The 19,341-nt window shown below is 30.5% G+C and overlaps 3 protein-coding genes across 4 annotated transcripts in view; 2 read left to right on the forward strand and 1 right to left on the reverse strand.

Annotated features, from left to right (window-relative positions):
• The window catches only part of LOC143900010 (uncharacterized), a 160,019-nt gene that overhangs the window by 109,263 nt on the left and 31,415 nt on the right, over positions 1–19,341 (reverse strand). The window lies entirely within an intron of this gene.
• LOC143900469 (uncharacterized) lies at positions 599–4,554 on the forward strand. Its single transcript, XM_077411854.1, has 5 exons — positions 599–726; positions 1,375–1,510; positions 2,146–2,195; positions 3,225–3,345; positions 4,386–4,554. Exons 1-5 carry the CDS (start codon positions 685–687, stop codon positions 4,481–4,483), a joined length of 447 nt encoding a protein of 148 aa, XP_077267980.1. The 5' UTR covers positions 599–684; the 3' UTR covers positions 4,484–4,554.
• On the forward strand, positions 7,228–10,297 carry LOC143900231 (uncharacterized). The gene is made up of 5 exons (XM_077411326.1): positions 7,228–7,354; positions 7,868–7,994; positions 8,200–8,249; positions 8,836–8,956; positions 10,001–10,297. Exons 1-5 carry the CDS (start codon positions 7,313–7,315, stop codon positions 10,108–10,110), a joined length of 450 nt encoding a protein of 149 aa, XP_077267452.1. The 5' UTR covers positions 7,228–7,312; the 3' UTR covers positions 10,111–10,297.

Genomic DNA, 19,341 nt, shown 5'->3' on the forward strand with positions numbered 1-19,341 from the left:
TATTTTTGTTGCTTAACATTTTCGTCAACGCCGATTTTGTGGCTCCGCCCCTATCATCAGAAAACTGTCTCTAATTATCGCCAGCTAATATAGCACCTTATAATAACATTTTCAAGAAATATCTTGTTCCATTATATCATTTTGATTTTGTTGCTTCAGATTTGTGCTAGATAGGTATATTTAGAAGTCGTTTTTCGATGGTCAGGATAGTAAACAACAAAATCGGGATCGATGGAAATGGGAAGTAACAAAATCAAAATGATATAATCCTTCTATACATTTTTTTTAAATGTTATTATATTATTACGTTGTTAAGATGTACCAATTTGATTTAATGATCAGAATTAATTGTGCTTCACGTGTTAAAAGTTACGTTGCTAATATTAGCTTTTCACAAAAAAAAAGGTAGTTATATTCATGCAAAAATCCAGCACACTTGTTTATACGAAATTTAAATTAAATATTACACCAGTTTCACAGATAGAACAATCTCAGTACATCTGTTTATACAAAGTTCGCGATAAATAACGTGGATATAGTATTAACGTTGTATAATTTGTACATATTTCATTAAGTATGTATATATACATCCCATCCGAAATATCGGTATATCAGTGCGGTCTTGAATCCTGTAACGAACGTACGAATATCACGTCTTAAAACACTCTACAAGATAAACCAAGAATGAAGATTTTAATGTTCGCCGCGTGCATATTGGCAGCCGTCGTAAGTACTGAGAATTAGTACCCATAACTAATAATCTCCTTTCCGAGCCGTACATAACACAGATTCAATTAATCCTTAGATATCTTTCCAAACTCCATTTGTACGTCCAATTAAAATTACATATCGCAAAAATTATTTAATATCTAGTTTTAAAAACTCATTAAAATATAATTCTATAAACTTAATAACAAATCCCTATTCTCGATTACTTCTCGTAATGCAATAGATATTATTAGACCAATAACAATTTAGAGAATCGTATGTAGATAGAACAAAGATATACAACAAAGAATGTGTTATGTTACTGAAATTTTCTCATTTTACAAATACAAAAACTGCGCGCAAAATAATCTGTATTTTACCAATTTTAAAGAGCTTCGAAGTTATCGTACGGAACATATGCATTCAATAATTGTTTTCTATAAGTAAAATAATTAAAAATTGTAATATAATATAGGCTACGGTCAACGTGACGCTACAAATGCTTCGAAGCATTCCTCTTCTCTTTTTTTTCAATGAAGAAAGAAAGAGAAGAAGAACGCTCCATCCAAAGCATTTGTAGCGTCACGTTGACCGTAGCCAAATAAGTGATATAAATAATAGTAAAATAATATTTTTAAAATTAATTAATTTTTCTGTGGATTTCAGACGGTGGGTGATGCACTGTTAACCAATATCATAGAAACTATATCATCAAACGTTCAACGTTTCACATTCGACGTCAAAGACCTGATTGATTTTCATTTAATATTTGCAGAATGCGCCGTGGAATTGGGTTTATTGAGTGAGTGTCTTAATTAAATAACAAATAATTATTAAATATTTTGTTAATATCCTTAAGTAGACACAATAATAAAACTACATGTATACATATATAAAAGTAGCTTATCCTGTCTGTTAAAAAATTTTTCATTAAAGCTTCATGCTTCAATAAAATTAAATCTCATTTTTAATAAAATAACAACGTTATAAAATTTTAATTTCTTTTTTATTTAAAATATAATTTTTATAATATTATATATTAGAGTATTTTTTTAAAAACATTTTTATTCTGGTTATTATTTTTCATGATATTAAGCAATTTATTATAGTATATTAAAAAATAATATTATCATATATATAAATAAATGTGTAACAGTTACAATATACTCTAAATTATCTTAGATACTATATTATATTATTATATTATTATATAAGAAACTTTGCATTATTATAGGTATTGTATTATGTTAGAGTACATCGTTATATGTATATTCCATTATCGTTATCGAATTCATATCTCTGAAAAAAAGCTACATTTAAAAATTCATATTCCGCGATGCAATATCAATTTCAAAAAGCAATTCCCCGACAATGACGTACATAGTATTTTATGCATTTGGAAAACTGTGTTATCAAAAACCTATTCATATATTGCAGAGATCCCTAAACCAGAGCTATCCTACTGTATAGCACAAAAGAAAAATTTGGTAAGTAAATATATGTATTCAAATATACATATATATGTAGGTCTGAAAGTATGTTCCGGGACTTTTATTTTTGATATCGGTATATTCCGGGACATTTGGCAGTTTCCAGGACTGTCCTGGAAAAAATTGATGTCCTACGGCATTTTTCGGGACAGTTTTTTGAATCTGATTACATATATATGCGTTATATTCCAGGACTGTATATTTCAAAAAACGTAAACAGTCCCGGAACATATCTCTGGACCTACATATATATATATATATTTAAGAGAGACAAAAAAGAGAGAGAAAAAGAGAGAGAAAGAGAGAATTAAATTTATAGACAAGATTTCTCTAAATTATAATGCGACTTACATTTCGCAAAATTTCGAAACAAAGAAATAAGAATTAAATAGAAAAACTTATCTTCAAAAATATTACTCCTGCTTTCATTATTATTAAATATTTTCAAAGAATAAATTATTCAACAAAATTATTAATCTTACTCAAGAATCTTTTAAATAACTATGAATTTCATAGATACGTATAAAGATATCATGAAACAAATGTTCTTTCTTTAAAGTCAATTATCTCGAAAAAATTGCAATAATAAAAAAAATGTTCCGAATAAAGTTTTTATTTTTTTCTCTATTATCATATAAAACAATAAAAATTAAGATTTCTACAAAAAAAAATTAAGTTGACCCTCTTTGACCTATTAGCGCCACTTATGATGAAACGAATAGTGCCATCTTGTTTTCCTCTTTGATTCCAAACAAGTTTTATCTAAAACATTTTTTTATATAATGCATATTTTATGAGATTTTTGTCATTAACATTATAAAAGTGGTTCACCTTGGGTCTGTTTTCTATTGCTGAACTGGCTGCACTAGTTCAGCGTTTATCTTTTTCCTTCCAATATATATGGAGTAAAAAAGATAAACTCTGAACTAGTGGAGCTAGTTCAGCAATAGAAAACAGATCCCTTATATAGTACACATTTAAATATAAATTTTTTAACTTTTTTCATTTAATACTTTTTGATTCTAGATCGACAAAGAGAATGGAATATTGTGGGACGAAGGTGTCATTTACGTTAAAAAACTCATTCGTGACGAAAAATTGTGGAATGAAAAATGGGATAAGTTACTTAAAAAGTGCAGAAAAGAATGTAATTAGTTTTAATATATATATATCTAAAAGATGATTCCGATTACTTGTGCCAGCTGTTTTTCTCAGAAATGTGACATCGCAGAAAGTTAGGAAATATATTTTCATTACTAATGAGCATCGAAAGTAATTAGTGGCGATAGTTTTATTTTTTTGGACAAACCGAAAGTAGGTGTAACTGGAGTTAGTTATAAAATTTCAAATAGGGAACTTGGGTCGAGTAAGGTATCGTTGGATAGAACTTTGAAAAAGAAACAACTTTTATACTAAAACTTTTTTTAATTACCTCTTACAAGTTTCGAGGAAAATTCATTTAAATGTGTGGAGAGGACCTGTAAGAGAGAGAAATAGCCATCTCAATCCTTACTTGACTCCCGCGGATTTCTTTTTTTGCGTCGCGAGTCAAAGACATTGTTTACTAGCATCATCCAACAACTAGAGACGACATGATGGAGCGCATCCGGGACACCTGTCAGTCGATGAGAAAATCCTATAAATTACTGACAGCGTTAAAACACGGTTGTGGCAATGTGTGTATCAAAGAGACTGGCATTTCGAGCACTTGTAAAATTATCATCACATATCATACATTACAATGTCAACAATCAGAAATGGTGTCCACAATTCGAAAAACTAACGCGGAAACATTTCGACCACTTGTAAATTACTGCACACATTCAAAAAAAATTTTCTCGAAACTTGTAAAAGATAATTGAAAAAAGTTTTAGTATAAGAGTTGTTTCTTTTTGAAAACTCTATCCAGGGATACCCCATTCGATCCATGTTCCTATTTGAAATTTTAAACCTGATCCCAGTTACGCCTACTTCTGGTTTGTTTAGAAAAATAAAATCATCCCCAATGATTACTTTGGGTGCCCATTAGTAATAAGAGTTGTTTTCCTAACTTCCTGCGACGTCACAATTCTAAGAAAAACAGCTGGCACGATCACCCTGTATACTATATGTGCAATGTAAAATATGTATTATGCATTTAATTAATAGTGCTGTAAAACAAATTTTTAACGCTATTTTTTTTTACAGACGATAAGTTCAAAGGAAACAAATATGAAAACTCCTTGAAAGCCATGGAATGCGGATTGCCAATGGTGAAATACATTGTACAACAAAAAATGTTGTAAAATAAAAATTATTTTACTGAAAATATAAAATACGTACAGAAAAATATATAAAAATTATTTATAACATAAAATGTTTTAATTAGGGGAGACCGGGGCAAACTTCACACTAGGCTTCTTGCCAATTTAAATTTATCGTAGAAACTTGCCTTTCCTACTGTAAATGCGTCTTTATGTGCCAGTATTATCAATGGAATTTGGTGACATTCTGAGTTATGGTGTAATTTTTAGTGCGACATAAGCGTTTTTTGACAATAAAAAGTAATTTTTCTCATTTCTCAAAAATTTCTACCCTTTCATCGACCTTTACTCTTGCGACATATATGTAAGTGACTTTGATGGAAAATTTAATGCTCTATGCGAATCCGGTAACAGTTTTTGCATATTTTCAAAATTTTTATGTTTTTTGGAGTGGCAAAAGTGAAAAATGACGTTCGGGGCAAAGTTGACACCACGCGGTTTCATCGGCTCCCAATAACAAACGATGCTTGTCATGTAGTCATATGGCTCATGACAAATGTGTGCGTACGTCCGATCGCGAATATACTTGCATAAATTGTTTTTCAGACATGAGTTTAGATGAAAATAATTAAAAGTTCAACAATTTTTGTTCTCATAATTTCCAATGAATGTTTTACTTAATTCCAAATTTTTGTACTTTCTAAATTCACGATAAACAACGTATTTTTAGTTTTAGACAATAAAAAATAAGTTCCAGATCAAATTGTATCGATCAAACAAAATGTTGAGTTTGCCCGAAATTTTTCAATTTGAAAATTTGTCTTTGAGTCACTTTTCCTTTCCTGAGGGCAAAACTAAGCGACGTACAGCAAAACTTCCTAAGCAACTTTGTACCTGAAGGAACACTTTTTAAATGTGTACCATTGAATTTGTTTAAATATTTAATTAATTGTTGAAAATTGCCTTTAAAAAAATCGTGTCGAGTTTGCCCCGGTTTTCCCTACCCTATCATTTCTCCTTGAATACAAATATGGATTCCTGATAAGTAGAGATAACGATAAAAAAATTTAAATAATCTGTATAAAAGGCCATCTCCTTCAACTACTGATTTCTTGGATAATATATAAAAAGCTTTCAAATAAATACGTAGCGAATTTTCAATTACAGATATGTACTGACAATGTTGATTTTTTATTATTATTGAACATTTTCTTCAATTGCCCATAGATTAACATTATTTTAAAACGCGTTAAAAATTGCCACTTTAGCACAATCAAAAACATACACAGAAATTTAGTACCCTTGTGTTACTAATTTGTTGCTCTATTCCGGATTTTGTTGCAGCAACCATTTCGGAAAAAACAGTGGCTGTGTTAGCTTAAGTTTAATATTTAGCACAGCCATATAAACAAATTAAAAAAAAACAAGAATATGTTTATTAATGCTATTTTATTGCTAATTTGTTGCTCCATTTCCAAATTCGTTGCATCACCCTATAAGAAAATTACCTCTAATTAATCTCATCTAGCACAATATCTTTAAAATTCCAGTCTAAAGAAATATTTCGATGGATTACTTAGATTTATTTTTGTTTAACTTTTACCATCGCACGGCTCTGACATGACACAAACATCTAACGAATCATGCCGTTTGACAAATATTTTATCGCTTTAATTGCGACGCACAAAGATTTTTTAGATTCGGCGTAGTTTGGGCATTATGTCTGATTAATTAATTTCTGTGAGTTTTGTACATACGCCTGAAAAGGACCGGAATCTACGGTCGAAACGTAGCGTTACTTTGATCAATAAAATTTGGCCAGTTGGGTCGATCAGCATACCTTGATTAATTTTTAGTTATTCACATGACGACTCAAGTTCTAAAGTTTTATTTTTATTGCTTAACATGTTCGTCAACTCCGATTTTGTGGCTCCGCCCCTATCATCAGAAAACTGTCTCTAATTATCGCCATCTAGTACAGCATCTTATAATAATATTTTCAAGGAATATCTTGAACCATTATATCATATTGATTTTGTTGCTTCACATTTGTGCTAGATAGGAATATTTAGGGGTCGTTTTCCGATGTTAAAACTAGTAAGCAACAAAATCGGGATAGATGGAAATGTTTATGAAGGAACAAAATCAAAATGATACATAATCTTTTGAGATTTTCCTTGAAATTGGAATTATAAAATGTTGGGTTAAATGGAATTAATTAAAGGCGTAGTTTTCTCATGGTAGAGATAGTGCAATAAATTTGCAACAAATAGAGCAACAAATTAGCAACAAAATACCACTAAATAAATATATCCTTGTTTTTTTTTTTGTTTTTTTTTTTAATTTTATTTTTTATGTGGCTGTGAGCTAACTGAAACTTAAGCTAGCACACCCACTGTTTCTTTCAAAATGGCTAAAACAACAAAATCCGGAATAGAGTAACAAATTAGTAAAAAGCACTAAATTTCTATATATGCTTTATTTAATTGCGCTAAAATAGCTGTGTCAACATGATAGACGTGTTATAAGCTTTGTTTTGCTCGTAGTAAATATTGGCTTTTCACGAAATATATTATAAGAATGGCGTAGTATTACGCAAGTAAAAATCCAGCACACATGTTTGAAATATAAACAGAATATTACGCCAGTTTTACAAATAGAACAATCAGTACATCTGTTTATACAAAGTTCGCGAAAAATAACGTGTAGACAGTATTAACGTTGTATAATTTGTGTTTCATTAAGTATGTAAATAGGTGTCTTTCCTCTATATATACATCCCATCCGAAATTTGGTATATCAGTGCGGTCTTGGAATGCTGTAACGAACGTACGAATATCACGTCTTAAAACACTCCAAGATAAACCAAGAATGAGAACTCCAGTGTTCGTCGCGTGTGTACTGGCTGCCGTCGTAAGTACTGACAATTAGTATCTAACTAATAATTTTTTTTTCGAACCACATCACATAACATAGATTCAGTCAATTTTTAGATATCTTTCCAAAGATCCGCTTGAACGTCGAATTAAAATTACATATCGCAAAAATTGTTTAAATTCTAGATTTAAAAACTCATTAAAATATAATTTTCTAATAGCAAATCCCTGTCCTCGACTACTTCTCGTAATGCAAGGTGTTATTATTCATAGACCAACAATGTAAAGAAACAAATGTAGAACAAAGACATACAACAAAGAATCTGTTATGTTACTGGAAATTTCTCACTTTATAAACATCAAAACTACACGCAAAATAATATGTATTTTATCAAAGTTAAATAGCTTCAAAGTTATCGTATTGAACAAATGCATTGAATTGTTTTCTATCTTATAAATAAAATAATTAAAAATTGTAACACATAATAAAATGATATAAATATAGTAAAACAATATTTTTAAAAGTAATTAATTTTTCTGTGGATTTCAGATAGTGAGCGATGCACAGATAAATCACGATATCAAAGAAACTATAATATCAAAGATATTCGACATCAAAGAATTGATAGAGTGTCATTTAATATTTGCAGAATGCGTCGTGGAATTGGGTTTATTGAGTGAGTGTTTTAATTAAATAACAAATAATTATTAAACATTTTGTTAATATGCTTAAATAGACATAATAATAAAACTACACTATATGTATATACGTATATAAGTATGTATGTATTTATGTATGTATAATGTATACTTTGTGTGATCGGTACTGTATATACATATATGTATATAAATATATATACATAGAATATTCATATATTGCAGAGATTCCTAGACCCGAGCTACCATACTGTATAGCACAAAAGAAAAATTTGGTAAGTAAATATATTATGTAATCAAATATACATATATATATTTAAGAGAGACAGACAGAAAGAGAAAAAAAAGAAGAGAAAAAAAATTAAATTCATTAGCAAAATTTATCTAAATTATAATGCAACTTACATTTCGCAAAATTTCGAAACAAAGAAATAGGAATTAAATGGAAAAGTTTATCTTCAAAAATATTACTCCTGCCTTCATTATATTAGGTATTATACATTTTCAAAGAATAAATTATTCAACAAAATTATTATTTTTACTCAGAAATCTTTTAAATAACTAATAATTTCATAGATATGTATAAAGATATTATAAAACAAATGTTATTCTTTCTTTAAAGTCAATTACCTCGAAAAAACTGCATTATAAAAAAAAATGTTCCAAAAAAAAATTTTTGTTTTAATCTCGATTGTCATGTAAAACAATAAAAAAATATGGATTTACATTTTGAAACAATTAAGTCAATTAAGTAAATAACTCAAACAAAGATCAACTTAATTTTCAGTAGTAAAAAACAAATCCCTTATAGTATATATTTAAATATAAACTTTTTTTTCATTTAATAATTTTTTATTCTAGATCGACAAAGAGGGTGGAATATTGTGGGACGAAGGTGTAAATTACCTTAAAAAAGTCGTTCGTGACGCAAAGGCTTGGGATGAAATATGGGATAAGTTACTGAAAAAGTGCAGAGAAGAATGTAATTAGTTTTTAATATATATACATATAAAAGATGATTCCGATTAGCTGTGCCCTGTATTTCTCAGAAATGTGACGTCAAAAGAAAGTAGGGAAATAAATTTGTATTACTAAATAACACCAAAAGTAATCATTGGTGATGGTTTAATTTTTCTAAACAAACCGGAAGTAACTGGGGTCAGTTATAAAATTTTAAATAGAAACCTGAGTCGAGTGGGGTATCGTTTAATAGAGCTTTGAAAAAGAAACAACTTTTATAACTAAAACTTTTTTTAATTATCTCTTACAAGTTTCGAAGAAAATTCATTTAAATGTGTGGAGAAGACTTGTGAAATAGCCATCTCAATCCCCACTTGACTCCCATGAATTTTTTTGCGTCGCGAGCCAAAGACATTATTTACTAGCATCGTCCAACAATAAGAAACGACATGATGGAGCGAATCCGGGACACCTATCAGTCGCTGAGTCCCGAAGAAGTCCTACGAATTACTGACAGCGTTAAAACACGGTTGGGCAATGTGTGTATCAAGGTGGCTGGCATTTTGAGCACTTGTAAAATTATCATCACATATCATACATAACAACGTCAACGGTCAGAAATGGTGTCAACAATTCAAAAAACTAACGCGGAAACATTTCGAGCACTTGTAAATTACTAATTACTGCACAAATTCAAAAGAATTTTTCTCGAAACTTGTAAGAGATAGTTGAAAAAAGTTTTAGTAAAAATTGTACCTTTTTTTTAAAAGCTCTATCTAGTGATACCCCATTCGACCCATGTTCCAATTTGAAATTTTAAAACTGACCCCAGTTACACCTACTTCCGGTTTGCTCGGAAAAATAAAATCATCACCAAAATGATTACTTTGAGCGCGCATTAGTAATGAAAATTGTTTTCCTAACTTCCTGCGACGTCACATTTCTGAGAAAAACAGCTGGCACGGTCAGAATCATCCTGTAGGTATACTATATACGTAATGTAAAATATTATTCATTTAATTTATAGTGCTGTAAAACAAATTGTTAACGTCCTCTTTTCTTGCAGACGATAAGTTCGAAGGAAGCTGGCGTGAAAAATCCTTGAAAGCCATGGAATGCGGATTGCCAATGGTGGGATACATTATACGACAAAAAATTTTTTTTCTAAAAATATGAAATGCATATAGAATAGGAATGCGGATTGCCAATGGTGAGGTACTTTATACGATAAAAAATGTAAAATAAAAATTTTTTTCTCAAAATATGAAATACATATAGAATAATGTATAAAAGTTATATATGACATAAAATGTTTGAATTTCCTCATTATTTCTTCTTAAATACAAATACAGCTAATAAATAGAAATATACATAAAAAAATTTAAATTTTTTTATAAAAGGCCATCTCCTTCAACTGCTGACTCATTGGATTTGTTATTAGACATTTTCTTCAAGTGTTCATAAATTAAAAATTGTTTTGAAACGCATTAAAATTTTTAAAATCAGTTCCTTAAAGAAGTCAATAACACTCGCTCGCAACAACCTAACAAAGCGAAGAAGAATGGTCTGAGAGAGTAATAAACTTACTGGCGACATGTCGTTCCGCCTCGATTTATTCAAACAAATGCCACGGTTATAAAACGGAAAGCTCAGCCTAGTATTTATATATAGTCATTATATAAATTCCGTATCAAAAAAGCGTATCGGACGTTGTTCGGAATAAAGTTTCCTATATTGAGACGCAGAAGGTTTAATATTTACATTTTGATTAGAGATCAACTAGAAACATACCTTACCAATCGTGAGAAATGGAACGATCACTCTCATGAAACCTGACGCTATTAAAGTATGTCAAAGTACGGCTGTTGTGAAACACTCCGCAATATTACATATGCAACAAGAGAGTTATTAAATCTCAGTTATTAAAACGTTTTTGTAATAGTGGTATAAAATCAAGTTATTAATAAATAAGGATGGATATAAAAAATTAAAGGAATAAAACTGGCATATTTAGTAGATATATATATTTAAAAAAAAGACAATTAATTATTATATAGTGTATCTCTTCAATAAATAAATTAGTTGTGACATATTTTTTCAATAAATAAATTAGTTTGATAGTAAAATATTTCCTGTCTGTCTTTCATGTTTATGATGTATATTTGTCAAATGCATATTAAAAAAATTTAATAAAATATTTTTTCTCACACACACACATATCGGCTTATATAAAATTTAATCTTGGAAACAGACAGAGAGATCAAACGCAGACATCAAATTCTATTTAAAAAATATTTAGAAAATATATATAAATGATATAATTTTCATAAAGATTTATATTAATAAAATACAAAATAATTTATTCACCTCACCACGGTTGCTTTGCCATCACTCTAGACCTTTTCCTCCTCTTTCGTTGCATTCGCATATATTGGCATATAACATAATACAATACTCCACAACAGAACATAACCTCACGTCACTTCGCACGAAACTTCCGACATTAATCGCACGCAACGCGAACTTTACTATTGTATATGGAATCCTAATTAAAATGCAATTGTGAAAGTCATGTGAAAAAATATGAAACTAGGTGATGAGTCTGATCGATTAGCACAACAAACGAAATCTCAAACGGCAGATTTTAATTTAAAAATCACAAACGATGCGCAAATTTTAAATTTACGCTACACAATTGACATTATTTAAAATATGAAAAATTATTAAAACACGTCTCAATTAAGACTGTACCCATTAAATGCGCGACGCTACTCAATTCGAAGTTGATTTATTTTTCATACGTATAATGTTCCGTCTATGACCAAAAAATTCAAAAATGACGTTGGTATTTTAATATCATACATTAATAAAGTTAAGTTAATATTGATAAAGATGCAATCACATTTGAAAATATACAGTCAAAATTCGATATTGCATGCGCGATATGTTTTAATCGTATAAACCCACCGAGTTACTCATATTATTAACAAATTGATATCAAGTTTTTCATTAGTATACTTTGATCCAGTTATATCACTCCACGTTCTCAATCCAAAGCGCGTCGTTTAAAAAATCAAAGCGTGACGCTCGACGCTATTATAATCCATAATTCCGTTATATCATTTCAATTTCTAAGTGGTACGAATAAATCGGGTGAAAAATACTTGTTCCGATAAGTAACCAATGTATTTAAAATCGTTAATTGCGGATGTTAAAATCATACGAACTAACAATTAATTGTTTGTAGAAAATAATGGCGTTTGGTGTCTTCCGATAGTCGACACGATTGCGTTTCGATATATAGATAAAGCGACGAAACATCGTGCGGCACGTGCCACTACGTGGCACTATACCTGCTGTCCCTGCTGACAGACACAAGTTTCGCTTGCGCAAATGACAACACGACCGCGCGACGGCCTTGCATATCAGCAGCACGTGCTAACAAAAACAAACATCGTATGCTCCAGCCAGTCTCGCTACCACAAAATATTTAACATTCTACGAAAAGTATACCGTTATAATAATGTAATAAAATGTATTTTTATTTCTTACGTTTCACAACTTAATTTTGATAAATATTCTATTAATACATTTTACGCTTCATTCTGCGGACTCATTAGTGCCTAAAGTGCCAATTAATTCTATTTTGCCGAGAGAGCGTTTTGAAATGGAAATACTGTTACACTTAAATTCTAAGAGAGAATAATAATAAAATGTATTCTAATCTTCTTGATATGCATCTAAATGTTACTATAATAACAATTTAAAAAGTTATATAAATTTCAAATTTTAATACAAATTATTTAACTCTTTCTTTTAATAATAATTTGAATGCGGGGTTGATTAATTTTATTCCATGTTTAGAGAAAATTACATATTATTTAAAGAATATAAAGTTTGCTTTTATTTTAATTAAAAAGCTATTTATTTCAATTAATTTATTATTATTTTCAGTCCTTTATTTGAGAGAAAAGTAAAATTGTATGATTTTAATAAACTAAAAAAGAGTTACATTAAATCGTCGTAAAAAATATTACGACTTAATCTCGTTTTCTTTTTTTATTTCATTAAAATTACACTATTTTTATCTCAGAATATAAAAAATATATAGATAAAGAATAATAATAAAATAATTTTTGTCAATATTTTTTCAATCAAAATAAAAATAAACTTATTTTTTAAATAAATATTAAATCAAAATGTGTGGTAAAAGATATTTTATAGTTCTATTTGTAATGTTGAAAAACTTATTCTTGATCTTCAAGTTAGGTTTTCCACATGAGTAAAAATTTTTTTAAATTTTTTACAAATATAATATTTATCACACATTCTCACATATATTACAATTAAATTGAAAATTTCATGTTTATGTATATAGTAAAAGCTTGTACTATCATCACATAATTAAATTTTGCGATTCAAAAATAATTTTAGAGACTTGGGAACATTTTTATGAATTAAAGAGGAAGTTATATTTCTTCCCTTGTGCGATACGAAATCTTTTCCTATCGAACGTCGAACGTGAAATATTAATCGCATTATTAAGAGACTCGGAACGATCCATGAAAATATGATGCATCTATCGATTTCTTACTTCATTTCTTAAAAATTACAAATCGGAATTATAATGTATATATTATACCAAAATATATGTATACCGAAATAGAAGTAAGATCACAGAATTTTTTCCAACCTAGATAAACGTTGATAATACACCACTAATTTTCCCCGTTTATTATTATTGCCACATGTTGCCTCTTTATTATATCGTTTAACTCCGCTGATTTCTAACATTAGGAGGCCAATTAATTTAAGTGCCTCTTGAATCATTAAAGGATGAAGCCCTGAGAGCCTGAACAGGCTGCATTCACACCGATCGTATATATCGCCCCGTCTAAAGCAATTAGGAGATATGTGTTCGCGATAATAATTTATAAAACGAAATTATAAGCTAAACGACTACATAATCACACCCTTTCAAGCTAAAGTGACATCGCAAAAATTATCAAGATTTGTAACATCGTAAAAAGCGATAAAATAATATTGCTGCACAATTTATTCAATTGAATATGGTAACAGTCTTAATATGTAAATATCCGATAAACGAGACGATATATTATAGATAGAATATTGTAAATTTTAATAAGGAAAAACATCAAGTCTGGAAACAGAGCTACACAAGATGAGTAGATCTGACAATATTTTATATTATACTTTGTGTATCTATCTTTCATGTAACAAAATTACAATATTAGAGATTAATATAAACTACAAGTTGTTTTACATTAAATTTATAGGCCTGTCAGGATTTGAGATGAGTTGTAGTCCGGTGATTGACGAGCAATTTACTCGGAATACGTGTGCGGTAAAGCACTTGTGACGTCGGCTTTAATAATGCGGAACATTCTTCGTGAGAAACATTTTGTACTAAAATTACACACACACACACACACCGCATGCATAAATTTTGTTGTAATTTAAAGCTTGAATAAAAGCAACCAAAGGGTTTCTTACGAGTAAATCACAATAATTTTTCTATTATTCTTATTCATATTATATTTAAAAACTTAAGAGGGAAATATATAAACCACCAAAAAATGCGTTCGTATTATCGTGCAACGAGGTATAATGAAATATTCCTCGCACGTCGACATTAAATAAATTGCTCAGAGAAGATCAAGTCGTGATAAATATTGCCTCTCTCTATTTTTCACGCTTTAATCCGTAAATTAGCATATGTATGAAAGCTTCATTTATCTAGAAACTGCGCGTTTTACGACGGTCTCTTTAAAGATCGGCTTTCAGCCTCGGCGGCACGTTGTTTTCGGCGTGATACCTTTTACGAGGGTCGCCTCTTTATGGTTGCACCTCATCACCCGGATATTGCGCTCCTGTTGCGCGACCCAGCACGGAAAAAAATTCACGGAATTTAGTTTGAAATTCAAACGAAACATGAGCAAGACTAGAAGACTTTGTGCAAAACGTTTAGTAAAATTTGAAAAAGATATCACAATCAGCTTATTTTTAAAAATTATGAAATTTATATATAGTATACAACCGGAATGTTTTAAGTTAATTTTCGCATTCGACAATAGTCACAAGAAGAGCATCAACTATTAATCTATCCTATATTTTAGATATTATCAAATCAAATTAACATTTCTATTATTAACATCCACAATTATATAAAAACAAGTATATTTTAGACATTCCAAATTTATGAAAGATTCGGTTGAGAAACAATACCGTCCTACCGAATTCGATACCTACACTCGGTCAACCTATATTATCGCATATGCAAGACTAATTTGTGAAATGTCCTTTGATAAAAAAGAAAAAGAAAAAACTCGCCACTCTTTAGAGATATAAAACTAAATCGGCGAAAGAAGCTGCAGGAAGGCGGCGGCAGTGACGACGACTGGGTGGCGGTTGGCGCGGCGCTTGACGCACCGTGAACTTTAGTGGCTATATCGATTGTGTGTGCACCGCGGAGCCAACCCCAGCAGACACCTTCTGGTCTGCTGCCGCCCTTGACACCCGTTCCCAGACGACGCGGCTCCTACGCTCGAGCGCAATGCCAACGAAAGAGAGAGGATCGTGAGTCGGAGGTCGGAGGGACAAGGATGTCATGGTGGAAGGATATGCGTCAACATGCGGCGGAGACGCGCGCGTTCTCCAAGAGTAAATGCAGATCTATTCGAGAAAGCGAGAGAGAAAAAGAAAGAAAGAAAGAAAAAAGAAAGAAATCTTTTGTCTACTTTAGATATTTTCTTTTCTAAATTCGTTGATTCTGAGGGAAACTTCACTATATATAACTTCTACAACAAAAGAGAAAAAAATTTAAAAGAAAACAGTTTTTTTTTCCAATAAAAATATTTTTCTTTTGAGATGCAACCATGTACTACATGCGAGAATTTTGGAGTAACTAAAAAAGTTCAATAATATTTTAATAATATACCTTTCTCAACACTAATTATATTTAATTTATCGCATATAGTATATAACATTTATATTAATTGTAGAATATTTTGCGAGTAGGTCTCTTTCTTTCTCTTAAACCTCGAACATACCTATACACTTCTGTAATATCGAAGACATTTAATAAAAAAAATCACACATTAAATGTGCGAGACTTTGTGACTTATATGTACGTTGCTTTATAATTTGAATTTCATTTCCCTTCGTCATAATGGTTACAAGAGAATAACTTATTTATGAAGACATGCGTTTCATCAATACAATACGTCGAAGATAAACAAAGAGAAACAGAGAGAAAGAGAGAGTCTATTATAATTTCATGTAAAATTATATGTATTCACGCGTTTTCCGCGCATCGAAATAATAAGGCCCTGTGCCGCTTAACAAAATAAAATCTCGAAAACTTGTTCAGCGGGTCGCGGTGCGTGCGGCGTGAAATTTACGCGGGCGGGCAGCACGTTTTTCACGATTGTATAGTTTGCGCGTGATAGTGCATGGCATGGTACATACGTGGATTTTAATACATTGTGAGACGCGCACAAATATTGCCACGCGCAATCACCTCGCAACAGTGAAATAATAAATGCATGTTTAAACCGCGCCCGCGCTGGATCTATAATACGTGTTGTAAACTGCTGCGAGATATAAACATTAAACGTTTTACGCTGTTTTTTAACTCTTCCCCATTTAATGTGTAACAATGTGATTCAACGGAAAAACATGTTTTAGATCATTCAAATTGAAATTCCAAATTGATGCAAGATTCGGCAGGAAATATGACAACACATCATATATTTCCCTTGAGAGAAATAAATCGACAAGTTAATAAAACGCTGGTCATTTTACAAAATTTTCACGAACACGTTCGTGGAAAATTAGGATACGTGAAAGCAATGCAAACTTATTATAAAGATTCGATGTGAAGTTAATTTTTAAATACAACGAATATCCGTGCATCTCATTTAAATGCAACTTTCTTATTTGTTCAAACTGCTCCGTTGTTCCCGACACGCGCTAATTAGCCCGACTTATTAGATAATGAAGCATTAGCCTTCAAGCTCTTGGATCACTACCGCGATAATGAAGAAATAATTAAAAGAAACAAAATCGTGTCGAGAATATGCGGCAAAAAGCAGTACCGATGCACGGATACTTCTCGACACGCACTGTTTCTCCTACAAAGCGCAGAGCAATAAAAGCAGCTCATTTGCAAACACTTTCGTCCTGCTTATACGTGTATCTTTTCTTCACGGAGGACATGCACATCTCGATTTCACTCATCTCGCGCATTTGCATATAAACTGGAAAATAAATCAATCGTATAACAATAAAATCATAGCGCGCGTGCGAAAGTCCGCAAGATTTATCGCGATTTTTTGTAATTCTAAAATAAATAATTATTTATAACATTTTATATGCATTACACGCGCATTTCCCCCATCTCCATCGAGAAATTTAATTACCATAATTATACCGTATATTGTGACAAAATGTTTATAAAGATATATCGTAACAAAAAAACATTTATAAAGAAATATATAATTTAATTTCAGCACGTGTTACAAACAATAAGAAATGCATAGTACGTACGTGCATTCTCACAAGCGCGACAAAGTAGAATCGTTTCATAAAATAGGAAAGTCTTTCAGTAGAGAGACGATTCTCTCTCGATACGATCAGTATAAAATCGGAATAAATGAAAACGTTTTCACGGTACGTGGAGATAAAACATGAAATTTTATTGTTTGAAGCAAATCTCGTGCACGCGCGATACTTCGTGTTTGCGATGCAGTTATACTATAGAATCGATTGCGAGGAAGTGACCTCGCAGCGGCACAATATGCCACATACGGCACGAGTATGGCATGTATATTTTACAACAGTAATAAAAGTTTGTCGACTGTGTTTTGATACATTTTTTCGTCGAAGGCCTCTGTGCTCAAAATTATTGCGCTAAATTACGCATTTATTTTAGATTTTGTAATTTACGTATTTCGCAAATGATACTTTTACATTCGCGAGCTTTTACAGCAAGATATCTATATTATGCGTTCTAAAGTCAAGAGATATATCATATAACATTTTATATATATTTGACATTTAACGATAAAGATCAAAACATTTAACTTTGTATAACAGGTAAATGTGTAGCCACATTTTTACAAAAAATCTTAAAAATGTAGATTATAATTTAGTAATCTCAAGTAAATAATCAATATGTTCTTTAAATTATATTGAGATATAGAAAAATAGAATTATTTGACAAATATATTAAAAGTATTATTTTGCCGCGATTAATTCTTTATAGCTGAACATTTTTTACTATCTATGAGAAAACCTGTTGAATATATACCGCGGACTTCATTTACTTGAAACGTATAGATTCTCTATTACGTATAAAATCGGATAAAATAAAGCTTATTTATAAATCCATGCCATCTCTGTTTTTCATGTCACAAAAAGATTCATGAGATAATTTTCATCAAAAATACATCTAATTCGATGTAACATTCTCACAAGTCCGTAATGCGATTCCTTTTACGAACGTTTCATATATGGCTCACGCTATACACGTATTCGCGCATAAAGCCGAAAAATAAAATAGATTATCATAACTTTAGTCGTAATTCAAATCGTAACTTAACAGCGACGAGTATAATCAAATCATTGTTAAAAAGCGACTGACTGAAAAACAAGGGGATAAATGAAATGTGTCTACTTGGATAAATGCGAGAGAACAACTATGAAATTTTACACAGAATTACAAATTCTCTTCACATTCTCTTGCAGATTCGTCATCTAACAGAAAACGATTCACTGCAATTGATGCAACACTGATAACAGACGTTAACGTTCAATTGTAAACAGAGATGACTTCATCGCACGTTTGCCATCCTCTTCGTAAACAAATTTTCGACTGTGCTCAATTCGATTTTTTTCAAAGTTTTATGGTAAACGGCTTTTGCGTATCTGCTCTTCTATTTTCCTTCCTTTTATGTAGTAACTCTTCAGCGAAACAGAATTTTCGGCCAAAACGCATTACGAATTTCACGATCTATTATATAATTATAAGAGAGAAATCCAAATCAAATGTGAATCAACGCACAATATAATTTCAAGAAGTACACCATGATGTTTTTTACATCAACTGACAATCTCTTTTCATTTAAACTGTTTCATAATAATCATAAAAAAATTTATGATGTATGTATATACATTATAAATTATATATAAACCAAAGATAATCAAAATAATATCTGTAAGAGGCTGGAATAAAAAAATAACAAAAAATATCTTGATTATATAATAAAATTAGCTTTTCTATAATTATACAAACATTTTTCTCTTCCGACGATATTTCTCTATAAAGTTTCATAGAAGATATATCATTTCGGAATCGTGAGTATAACATCGCCTATAAAATTAATT

The sequence above is a fragment of the Temnothorax americanus genome, unplaced genomic scaffold (assembly GCF_048541705.1).
Source record: "Temnothorax americanus isolate GAGA-0224 unplaced genomic scaffold, ASM4854170v1 Scaffold3, whole genome shotgun sequence".
NCBI classification, from domain to species: Eukaryota; Metazoa; Arthropoda; class Insecta; order Hymenoptera; family Formicidae; genus Temnothorax; species Temnothorax americanus.